The sequence below is a fragment of the Felis catus genome, chromosome E2, assembly GCF_018350175.1.
Source record: "Felis catus isolate Fca126 chromosome E2, F.catus_Fca126_mat1.0, whole genome shotgun sequence".
Taxonomy (NCBI): domain Eukaryota; kingdom Metazoa; phylum Chordata; class Mammalia; order Carnivora; family Felidae; genus Felis; species Felis catus.
The window spans coordinates 28,205,967-28,218,805 of record NC_058382.1 but is presented as its reverse complement, the minus strand read 5'-3'; the positions used below and the strand labels follow the sequence as shown (position 1 = coordinate 28,218,805).

Below are 12,839 nucleotides of genomic sequence, written 5' to 3'. Positions count from 1 at the left end.
AAAGTATAAAACGTTTTTTAAAGGTGAAAAATGTTCCCATTTAAAAGTTGTTGCATTCTTAAACTGACCTAACCTGGTAAATGTAGAACGTCTCACAACAGGCTTTTCTGAACACTAATGAATAGAAATCACAGCAGAAATTCTACAAACACATAATGAGAGCCTAAGGAAACGATGTCAAGGAAAATCTCTCCTAAAAAAAACACCACTCTGTTCCTAAGGATTAGGGAGATCACTGTCTGGAATTTCCCACAGCCACCTTCCATCCTCTTTTTCCAACAAAATTTTCCAGATTTCCCAAACAAAATTCAAGGCAGCTCTCTGCCTTCTCTGACCCAAATAACTGGCTCCTTCTTCTCGCCAGAGTCCGCTCTCTTTGCTCACCATACGAGTCATTCTACTTTAAGACAGATAACTTCTTTTTAGAGACTTTCAGTTGCTGCTTGCCGTTGTTAAAGGACCTAAAACCTAAAATATCAAGTTTTGGGGGGCAGATGGTGGAGAATGGTCAATAACTGGTTTTGCAGCATCACTTTTGTCAACGGCAACATTTTCTAAAAAATTTCACATGACCACGTTGTGTTTACATTTCAATCTTAGCAAAAGTACCAAAGATGAAACACTTCTCAAAGCAACTCATGAAAATTCACCTAAAAGAAGATAAAACGGGGGGAATTTTTGTTTTTTCGTCAGAAAGCTCAGTTCAGAAGTAAAGTGCCATCAAATAGCAATACTTTAATAAAACTCCTATTCAAGATAAGCTCAAGTACTGGATATTTCATAAATCTATCAGTTTAGAAGGGCTCTGGGGTATCTGACATGTTAATGTACTAAAGCTACCTGCAAACAAAAGTCAGCATCATAAAAGGAATGAAATAGACCTCTCTCTGCGTAGACAGGGAAAGAGCTCTCTGGAGGGTAGGGGGATTACAGAATACAACAGTATGTTACCACTTATGCAAAAGGGGAAGAGACTCCCTGACATGTATGTGCAGATAGGTTTATGTATGTAAATACATTTTAAAAAATCTAGGCAGCTACATCCGCAAATATTAAAACGGTAATGGGGCGCCTGGGTGGCCCAGTCATTTGAGTGTCTTGACTCTTGATTTCAGCTCAAGTCATGAGCCCAGGGGCATGGGATTGAGCCCCGTGTTGGGCTTTGTGCTGAGTGTGGAGCCTGCTCAGGACTCTCTCGCCCTCTAAAAATAAAAATAAATAAATAGAGCAGGTAGCTCCAGGGAGCTAGGTGGGATTAGAGGGTGAAGGGTAACCAGATCCTTACATTTAGATATTTACATATTATTTACATTTCTTCACAATGGAGCATTCACACGTTAGTTGAGAAATTAAGTAAATGCACTGTGTCTAGGTAGATGGACAAAGTCGTCCTGTATATTTAGTTCATTCTCTAATTTACCATTTGAGCAACTTCTGGGATGCTAACAAGATATTTTGATTATACTCTTAAAAAAAAAAAAAGGACATTTCCAGTACATGTGCAAGAAGAGACCAGGCTGGGGGGGGGGGGGGGGCGGGAGAGCTGGCTTTACCAGCCTGTTGTCTAGACTGCTGAGCTACTCTTCACTCGAAGTCAGCTTGTGATGATCTGGAAGCAAACTATCCAGGATTTTCTTCACCACCACTCAGCTGGGTTCCAGGCAACCACCATCAGTCCAAGTCCTAGGGCTGACGCTCCCCCCTTGGGAAAACACGCTCTGGTTGCACTTGGTTATTAACCCCACTTCTTTCTCTGTTCTTTGGAGAACCAAACATTTTCATTATTCTATTTTTAGTCTGTGTAACTCGTAGCTCCACAAAACCTACGGTTAAAGTATCTCAACTTCTTAGTACAGCAAGCATAACCTCTTGCGTCAAAGCAAAGGATACAAATGGGGCGGTATTTGCGAGTAAGCAGACTGTGGGGAGTTGGCTTCAGTCTTGCAGTGGCTGTGGAGACCCGTGCAGGAGAGAAAACAGCATCTTAAAGCATCTCCCACTCCATGACTGGCATTACAAAGGCTGGAAGCCCACAGAAATGCTATCTATGTACAGAAGAATCTCTTATTGGTCTAAACAGGGTCGTCTTTAGAATTACAAGATAATTTTTTTAATAGCCATTCAAGTCTTACATAAAGGCTCATACCAGAGGTTTTGAAGATAAATGAAAGCACAAAGCCTTTATTGAATTGCAGATTATGAATAATAAGCCCAATGGTAAGCACTGGGGGCAGATGTGCGTAGAAATGCAATTTATAAAATTTTCGAGGCAAACAATTGATGTCTTTGAAGAAATCGTCGTGAGCTTTAAAAAAAAAAAAAAAAAAGCAAAAAGCGAGCTTCCAGGTGTGCAATTCATTCATAGTATTGGTAACTGGTGCCCAGTGATAATGACCTCAGGAAATGTCGAGATTTCATAAACCATTTGTATCAAATCTCTTTTTCTGGTAAATTCCTTAGTGCCTCTGCAGCGGTAACTAGACAAGAGTGGAAAGCTTTCAAGATGACTCAAACCTCCAGCACCTCACAGGAGTCCACATTTCTTAACACAGAAGGCAATGCTGATCAAGGGAGGAAATAAACGAAAAGGTTATTAAAAACAAACACTGGCGGGCCAAACTTCTAAATATATACATCTATGTATATTTCACTAAAAGATGTTTATCTCCATAGCCCTTCACGTTTTATATCCAGAAACTATACTTTCACCACACTGTGCTGTAAGACAGTGCTTTTTAGTGGTGAGTGCAGTGAATACTTTGATACTCTTGTAATAAGTCTTTGGAATATTTTAGGATTATAGGACTTTCAAGAGACTCTTTTTTAAAAAGTGACTCCTTAAAATTTAAATATGTAAAAACCAGAGCAGGAACTTCCATTTTGGAGATTTCAGTTTAGGGACAAAGAGACAGGTTATGACAGACTGCAACCAAATATAAAAGGTAATCACAAAATGATTTAGGCAACAGCCACGAACTGCACAGAACCCAAGTTGAAAGGGGAGATAAATTTCAACTCAAAGAATCTGACTGATAACCAATAAATAATTTCATTCTCTTTGGAAGGTACAGGTCACTAATCCATGAGAGACAGCTTCACCAAGTCACTGGCTTCGATAGTTTCTCCTAGGCCTCTGTCCCCCCTCTCCACCCACCACACGATTCTGCTAATGCCCAGCTTGTGAGACTTCACAAGCTCTCATTATTACAGCACCTTGAAGGTAAAACAACACTCCTAACAAATTTATCCAGACTGTTTTCTTAGCGGAGACCCGGCCTGTAATCAGGCCACATGGAAACTGCTGCTTTGACCAGGAGTCAAGGCCGTGTAGAACCACAGAGACTTATGTTAGAATGCAAAAATTTAAAGATGATGTGCAAATACCAACAAACACTTTCACTGAAAATACACAAATTAAGAGACTGTCTGTTATTGTCTGTTCTTAGCGATACGGCTAACATTTCTCTCAGCAAATCCTGGCGATTCCTCACGTTCATAACCACCAAAGGGGATGTGCTATCTCCATCTGTCTGGTTCAGTCTCTTCTACGGTGTTCCCTCCTTCTGGCTAGTAGACTGTGGACTAGGTTACACTTAATAGGGCATACACTTAAGTAGAAAATGTAAAGGCCAAATACTTAAAATCAAAACCCTGCCTAAGAGTAAAACAAACATTAGCAGTGTATTAACTGAAAAACTGCCCTTAAGTAAATATTTAATTCTGGATGTCAAATACATCCGCAGAGTTTATATAAAGCAATTCTTCTGCTTAATTCTGTCAACATTCAATTTATACAGATATTTAGGTCATTATCTTTGATGAAAAAAAAAAAAAAAGGTGCTCAAGGCATAAAGTTAAAACAGCTCACAAGAAGACGGTAAAGAACAAGGCTTCTGGGTCACATCAAGTTTCCGAGCCATGCAAATAACTTCCACGGTCAACTCGGACTAGTTTCTCAGTTATGTTAAATATCAAGTAGCGTATTAAAATTTGTTCTTTTAGTGTTCATTCCGCCCATAAATATTTTGATAAAATAGAGTCTTGAGGTTCAGAAGCTGAGGCAAGATACAGACATCACTTCCAAGAACTGCTTTTACACATCTTTGTTCCCATTGTGATGCTGCACCATTCTCTAAATACATCACTAGATGAATTAGGTCACTGATGAAAATTAGGATAAAGAGTAACTATTAAATATAACTTCCTACTCAATTAAGTTCAATAGAGCCATTTATGGAATATTTTCCTCACAAAATACTTGATGAGAATGTTACTCTCCACTAACCGAAGTCATTTAAATGAGCTCAGAGAGCAAGAACTGATGGATAAGAATAAACTCTTCTAATCATTAATTTAACATTTCAATATTTATCACAGGAAAATTAGGAATGTCTTTTTTTTATATGTTACCATTTAGTTCTTGAAAAGTTAATTGAGAAGCAACCAATCTCCTATCAACATCCTAGTCAGTGACTGAAACACTAAGAGATCAACAGCATATAATAATCAAAGGAACTGATCGGTTTTGAACTGTACATCCACATTAAAATAAAATTGAAATGTAACTATGAACAAAAAAAAATCAACAAAACTTATCAATACTACCCAATAATGGTGATTTCTAGGGACTTCTACAGAGCAACCTTGATAAAACTACATCCTAGTCAGTGGGGAGGTCTTTGCAATGAACACATCGCAGTAAGAGGGCCCTACAGCTCACCGTGGCCATCTGCTCTCCTGGCAGGCCTACAGCTCTGGAAACCCCAAACACGAGTCCATAGGTTAAGACCAACACAACTCACACTAACCATGACACAGGGGAGGGAACGAGAAAACACATGGAGGTACGAGACTTCAGAGGAGAAAGACTATTAGTAACGCTCTCCCTCGCATGCATGTTTTTACCCTGTGAAGACTTTACCCAGGAATATCTGGAGCCACAGCAAATAATCCAAGTATTAATGACAGGCTCAAAATGCAAGTAAAAGTAAAACACACTCAAAATAGAAAAAAAAAAAAAAATAGGCTGTTGAAGCCTGGAGGGCAACTGTATGTAAAACCAGTAGATCCCGAGAGCAAAGCTAGATTTGAAAACCACATGCAACATCTCCCAACAAGACAAAGACGCTAAAAACCAGGCTCCTTCACGGACATCTCAAAACTGCAGGAAAAAATGCATTTACCTTTGTCATCAAAACATAACCATTCAGGTTTTATGCTGACGTGTCTATGACCCATCAACACTTCTGAAAACCAGTACTGAAATGTTTATCAGAACTTTTCAAGGAGCTCCAACACCGACCAGGCACACATACATGACTCCCCGAGAAATGTCACCACAGTGAGGCAGAATTGGTGAAATCCCATTCTACAAGTACGAGCAAAGGAAGGTTATGACTCATGAGTATGGATGGACTGTAATATTTAAATGACACATTTCTGATATACTCACAAAATCTTCATAGAAAGTATTAAAACTCAAAAGAGAAAAAAAGACAGGAGTCAAATACAGAGATGAAATGTACAAAACAAATGAGCAGGCAAACTAAAAGTTCTTGAAAGTATTTTACTTCAGATTGAAAAATGAACAGCTTCCACACTGTTCATTGCAAGATACACAGTATTCACGAATACAATGCTGGTCATTTGAGGATATGTACACACCTCAATTTCTCCTTCATGCTTTTTCTTTTAGAAAGATACTGTTTACCAAAAAGAAACTTCAGCAGTACAGGAAAAACTATTTTCCCAATAAATTTACGAAAACCTAAGATTCCCAATGGAATCAAGATTATCTTCCCGCTACCACCACCTTAATATAATCACATGCTTATTGGAACGCTAATATCTGCACCCTAAGAGTACATTTACTTTCAACAATGAGGGTGATTCTTAAAACAAAACAAAACAAAACAAAACAAAACTTCAGTGTGGTAAATGTAACAATGGATCTCTGCAAGTATTAAGTGTCTGAAATAGGCAGCTAATACTGGATTTAATATCATTTTATAAATAATTGTTCCCTTAGCAGTAAACATAAGTCTACACATTCACAATAGTCCTAGAAAATAAATACTGTGATTAAGCACAATATGTTATGACAAACTAGTTTCAAAACACAAAAGCTCAACATCTTGATAAAAATTCTGATCAGAATAAAATGTGACTCTAAAATTTAAAACATTGTCAAAATAACATCACATTTAAAATTTTCCACGATTTACACAAGTATCATGAGTTTCCAGTTGTGGAACACATTTTCCCATTGTGAATTAAAATACGAACATATTGAAAACTGTCAATTTCAGTGATAACATCAGTTTTGGTCTTACTTTAGCATTATTTTCTTTATAAAAAGTTGCACTAAGTGTCCATTAATGATCTGATTGGTCTTCAGTATTTCATAAATGTATATAAAAGAAATTCCTAAAAGCCAATAGTACTTTATATGTATATATATAAAAGAATCTCATTTCCCAAATGGCTGTAATTAACAGAGCCACATACACTGATGCTAAACACAAGAGCCTTCACATTGAAAGAGAGCATTTTCAGAAATGTCACTTACATCCTATTATAGTCAACATTCCCGAGTTTCAGACTCAACATGTGATGGGTAACAGAATTATACATCTCATTTGCGCTCAAAGCTGACCACAACCAAAATTTACAGTATGATTGAAACAAGCCAATGTTTTAAAAAGTTTTAATTAAAGATAACAATTCCATGGAAAGAGAGGATAAAGAATGGGATGACAAGAAGTATTTGGTCTTAATAAGGCAATACAAAATAGATCCATTATCAAAGACCATTTAATTTTTAAAGATCAACAATACCAAAAGCATAAAGTGGAGTATAAGAAAATAGTTTTTTATAAGTATGATTTAATTAAAGCTGTTTACAGTTAATCTCTCCCACAGTAGTTAAGCATGGATTTAGAAAAGAAGAAGAGACGAGAGAACCAAGCACACGCTGCACACAGGGTTGGGAGCCAGCATGCAAAGTCTGTGGGACTCGGGGTTTCACCGCAACAGGAATGGGACCAGACGCGGGCGGCCTTTTTTTTTTTTTTTTCCCCTATTAGGAAGAAAAACAAAACAAAACAAGACTGCAAAGGAAACAAACACAAAGTCATGTAATTGCCCATTGCCCAAGACGACAGCACTATAGAAAACAGTTGCAAGTTAATTCTTAGAGATGACTAGAGCTTTTCAGTGTTTACACAAAAGTACATAGTACGTTTTTTTCTTTTTTTCTTTCTTTCTTTTTTTCTTTTTTCTTTTCTTTTTTTCTTTTTTTTTTCTTTTTTCTTTTTTCTTTTTTTTACAAAATAAAACGTCATTTGCCACCATAAACCTTTTCTTTAGAGGAAAAATTTTTGCAGCAGGTCACAAGGGTTCTAGAGTAAGTCATTTCAATGCTGAGGAAAACAAATTGAGTAATAGAACTAATCACTTCCCTATATATGGATGTTAAGATGACAATTCAGATTATTTTTGAAACTAATCCTGAGAAAAATCTGTTTACAATTTAAACAGTAATGTTATGTAAAAAGTATTAACAAATCCACTATTACAAATATCAATTTCCTATATGGTCATCTATATATACACACAATAAAATGGTAAATATATGCAAAAATATTAAAAAAAAAAAAAGAAAACATGCACAGATCACTTTCCCCTTTGGAATCTGGACTTCCTATAAGATACTTTTGTTTTCTTTCCCCACCCCATCCTCTGAAATTGGTTTTTGTTCCTATCACCCTACCCACACTGAATATTATTCCCTATAACTCTGCATAAAGCCAATGAGAAATATATTTATTTTACATTCAAGCTTTAAATCTTAAAATGACCCTGTTGTAGCATATGACTTATCAAATGAGCAGCCTTTTTTTTTTTCCCCCTTTTTTGCTTGCTTTTTGTTTTTGCAGTTGTCAGTCTTCATGATCCATTCCGTGGCGAGCTGGGAAAAAACGCAGTTGCTAAATCAAAGTCTGAACAGTGTAAGGCTCCCGAGCGCCAGGAGTCCCTATCCAACTGTCCTGAGCATGAGACCATTGCACACAGAAGACAGTCCATCGCACAACGCCGACTATCTACAAAGGTCTGAGAGGGGGGCATCCCTCTTGTGTTTCCTCTTTTTGCCATGGTAATACTGATTATTTGATTTGCCTTGATGCTGTTTGTTTGTCATCAAGGAACCATGGCTTGTTTGAGTTGTACCTTGGAAGCCTTTGCTGGAAGAACGAAAGAGCCTTGCTGATCCATGCTGCAGAGAAAGAAAGCGGTCAAAGAGACATCAGTATTGTGAATTCAGCGGAGCAATCACTAAGACCTGACTCAGGGAGCTTTCAAATGAGGAATATGCCAAGTTACCCAGCAGGCAAAAAACGATACTTCAGGGATTCACTCTCCTGAGCTCTAAAACTTTTGTTTCTTTTTTTTTCATGGAAACACTGGAAAACACAGACCATTGCCTTCCTTGCCTTGCCCTCTTCCCTCTTCAGAGTATATGGAATGTGAAACTTTTCTCAAGGAACCTATCCATCAATATACCACATAATAAACAGCATTACCGAAGAAGCTCTTAGACACAAAGGTGTGCTGCCAGGTCAGGGGTCATCACGGACCCCTGATCACTGTCAGGTCACGGTCATCTTACATCCTGCTATCACCTGTCACTTTGTTGCTGTTTCTAAATGGATGTGTGTTTGGTGCACATGACCAAGGCTGTATAGGTAAAGTAGATTCTGGGAGTCAGGCATGAGGTGACTGACGTAACAGTCCATCTCTACTCCAAGAGGCCTTCCCCAGGGTCTCCACCGTACGGAGAGAGGGTGAGATGGCCTTGGGTCAGAGCCCAGTATGAAATGGCTTCTTTCCTCATTTTGATTCCTTACTCATGATTAATAAAATTTTAGACAACTACAAAACTGAAAATAGAGTATTCTCTGTGGCCTAAGTCAAAGCTGATGTTCATCGACAGCTGACCCACTACCTGATCATTTCAACACAAGCAACTAGGTACTGAATATTAAAATATAAAAAAGGTGAGGGTGCCTGGGTGGCTCAGTCGGTTGGGCGTCTGACTCCAGCTCAGGTCATGATCTCTCAGTCCATGGGTTCGAGCCCCGCGTCGGGCTCTATGCTGACAGCTCGGAGCCCAGAGCCTGCTTCTGATTCTGTGTCTCCCTGTTTCTCTGCCCCTCCCCTGCTTGTTCTCTCTCTCTCTCTCTCTCTCAAAAATAAACATTAAAAAATTATTTTAATATCAAAAAGGTAAATAAACATTAAAAATAAAGAAAAGAAAATATAAAAGAAGGATATATTACTCCCAGATGTGCAAAACATTGCCATGAGGTCATGCAAAAGCTTATAGTGGGCTTACTTCAAGTACAACTGAATCTTTTAAAAACTCAGTGCAATTGTTTAAATGCTGAATCTGTACTAAGGTGGGGTGGCTGGGACGTCTTATGAGGACCAGTCGCTAAATGCCCACAAAGGTTTACATTACAGTGGCGTCTCATAATGATCTTCAGGACACCTTGTTACAGGAAGCATTGTGCTTTGGAACCTCTTAGAACAAAACAGGTTTGTTCTTCCAACCCAGAGTTTTCTTCAAACCCACAATGTGTATATATATATTCACGCTTGAGAAATTCTAAATAGTCTATTGAATATGAACAATTAAAAACACACAAATTCCACACACCTGAGATTTGTTGGTGCTGTTGGAGGTGTTACTGGTCTGGGTGCTCTGCATTTTCCCAACCGCCTGGGATGATTCCAAGGACACATCCTGCGACCCTACCCGGTTCCCAGTGGACGGACGGCAGAGCAGCTGTTTCGGGGTTTTGCATGGTGTCGCATCAGAATCCTAACATAAGTCATATGAGTTATTATGTGACGTATTAGTAATTCAGATATTCATCTTTTAGACTAAATTTAGCCATTTGGGAGTTAAGGGAAGCACCTTGACGAATTGACAAAATTAACCACTTGAGTTGCCTCCACAAATTTCCCTCCAAACATCTTAGGTGGCTTATTTTATCAGAAGGTTTCTGTTCGTTGTTAAACCTATTGTCTAGACCTGACCTTGTTAATAAGCCTGGAAGGGGCTCACAGAGGTCCAAGTTTATCTGCACCTCCACTGATAGGAAATGAACCACGGTACAGTGCAAAGAGCACGGCAAAGATAAGGCCCCAGGTCCCGGACTCAACGTCTTCAACCAAATACAAAACGACTGATTCAAAAGGCTCAATTTCTGCGCATCTGTGATAAACAATCAGTGAGTGCTCCAACCGAACACCCCGCGTGGTTAAGAACTTCCTGGAGACGACGGGCTGAGCCCCACCTGTTTCTGGGCTGCCTGGGACACAACTGTGCTACTTCTCTGCTCAGGTCTACCCTTCACCTTCACACTCATAGTCCCTAAAGCTCGCTCTTGAGGCTGTCTTTGTGTCTGCCCCACTGTGTCTGTGACCTCTAGCTCAGCTCCGTCCTCTAGAACTCTCCCCTAGGAAGGAAAAAGGCACGCAGGTAGATGGTGCATATGAGGATTCATGATTCCATTACGATCCGTGGTCATCGCCAACAACATAAAATGATGTCCCTTCCACAGTTAGATTACTCTATATGTCACAGACTTAATAAAGTCAAAATTCAAATAATGGGTAAGCCCATTTTATATCTCAAGGAAGCACACTCACAATTAACCCTGATGAGGAGCAGTAACTGTAGGTATAACTGTAAGTTAGAGTCAGAAAGCAGAGGTGGGCTGCCGAGGGATTCAGGGAGGGAGGAATGGTTAGAGGTGGCTGATGGGTTTCTTTCAGGAAGATGGCAATATACTGGGCTTAGTGGCAATGGCTGCACAACACTGAATATACTGAAAACCACTGAACTGTGTATTTTAAAATAGTGAACTTTAGGGGCGCCTGGGTGGCTCAGTCGGTTGAGCGTCCGACTTCGGCTCAGGTCACGATCTCACGGTTCGTGAGTTCGAGCCCCGCGTCAGGCTCTGGGCTGATGGCTCAGAGCCTGGAGCCTGCTTCCGATTCTGTGTCTCCCTCTCTCTCTGCCCCTCCCCCATTCATGCTCTGTCTCTCTCTGTCTCAAAATTAAATAAACATTAAAAAAAAATTTTAAATAGTGAACTTTATGTTATGTGAATTATACCTCAACTGAAAAAAATTCAATCAAGAAGTTCAAAAACATTACTGAGTGGAAGAAGCCCTACACAAAGAAGTATACACGATAATGATTCCACTTATGTGAAATTCTGGAACAGGCCAAACTAATCTGTGGTATTAGAAAATCTTAAGAGTGGTTACCTCTGGGGTGGAATTCGGGACTGACTGGAAAGCATCATGAAGGACCTCTCTGGGATGATGGTAACAGTCTGTACTTTGTTATCGTTGGGGTGACACATGTGCACACAGTGTTAACATTCACTGATGCACAATTTAGATTTCTTTGTACGTCAATTTTGTATCAAAAGAAAAAAACGAACCAAATACTGAATGCTGGTCAGTAATGAGCACGCTGGAGTATTTTAGGGGAAGTGTACCGATGTTTGTAGTTTACTTTGAAATGTATGAAAGGATAAGATGAATTAGTGGATAGAGGGATGGATGGATGGCTAGCTATGGGATAAGTACGTAACATGTTAATGGCAGAGTCTAATGGCGATGTATATGGATGTTCACTAAAATTCTCTCACTTTTGCTGTATGCTTCAAAATTTTAATTCAACGTTGGGGACATGTACAATCAATATAAGTTATTAAAATTTCCCAGTAATAAATAAGAAAAGGAATTAAGTTTAGCCCTCTAGACAGCTATCCCCCCAACAGAACTCCTAAGCATAGGTTCAGAAAAGCCACGTCCTCATACTTACGACATCACTAGAGCTGGACTGTGTAGCAGAAGAGGAAGACACTGGACCTGATGAAGAGTTTGAAGAGTGTTTACTAAGAGATTCCGAAGTTTTACTTCTACATTTTCCAAGGGCTTCATTTTCTTCAGATAGATTATTATTACATTTATCTAACTGCTGAGTATCTACTATCAAGGTAACACCATTTCCTGAAAGAGTGGCAAAAGATTGGAAAACGTTTCTTCCCATTAAACACACACAACACAGAAGAGCCACTAATGTTCGGTCAATCAATCAATGAAAAACTCTTACCATTGCATGAAGGCTCAGGCCTATTCTGCAAGCCCCACTGTTTTGATATCCAATCTCTGTACGTGGCAACTTCGTCCGTTACTCTAATTATTCTACCTAATATGCTGCATGCGTTTAAAGAAAAAAGAGGGAGTACGTTAATTTGGAGATACGAAACCACAACCAATTTTGACCCAAAGGGCTGTCTTTAGTTAAGCCTTTACCTCTCCGTTTCATTGTTGGGATAGTATTTCGCTATTGGTGATACAGCATGACTCAAAACAACATAGGCATAATCAAAGGCCTGTTTCACTTGCATGGCCCCATATGAACTCCTTCCAACATCATTACCTTTAAAAGAAACATATATAGAAGATAGTAAGCGTGACCAGTGCTTAATAAGAACTAAATGTGCACAGGCCCTCTTCCAGAAGAGCAAAGGCAACTGCTTTCCTTATACAGTTGCACAAAGAATCTGGGCAGGGCGGGTGGCCATCCCCACAACTCCCCAGGCTCTGAATGTGTGTATCCTGCAGTAAGTACATTATGGCATATAAATTGCCTCAATGTATTCTGGCCCCACAGGGACTATCTCACATACAGTCATGCAAACAAAGGAGTTAACTGCCTGCTCTCTCCTAAGAGTGAAACCAAGCTAAATGAG

General features: G+C 39.2%; 1 protein-coding gene across 6 annotated transcripts in view; it reads right to left on the bottom strand.

Moving 5' to 3' along the window:
• Window positions 1-2,152: 2,152 nt before the first annotated feature.
• TENT4B (terminal nucleotidyltransferase 4B) overlaps window positions 2,153-12,839 on the bottom strand; it is a 75,626-nt gene continuing 64,939 nt past the window's right edge. For 3 of the 6 annotated variants that reach the window (XM_045045782.1, XM_045045783.1, XM_023244906.2), the window contains 5 exons: window positions 12,400-12,526; window positions 12,197-12,300; window positions 11,906-12,093; window positions 9,719-9,883; window positions 5,547-8,275 (listed from right to left, as the gene is read on the bottom strand). In XM_045045782.1, coding sequence (XP_044901717.1) covers window positions 8,099-8,275; window positions 9,719-9,883; window positions 11,906-12,093; window positions 12,197-12,300; window positions 12,400-12,526 — 761 coding nt within the window. In that variant the 3' untranslated portion in view covers window positions 5,547-8,098. Of the gene's footprint in view, window positions 2,562-5,546; window positions 8,276-9,718; window positions 9,884-11,905; window positions 12,094-12,196; window positions 12,301-12,399; window positions 12,527-12,839 lie in introns of those variants that run through there. The other 3 variants (XM_045045785.1, XM_023244908.2, XM_045045784.1) reach the window with 2 other exon arrangements.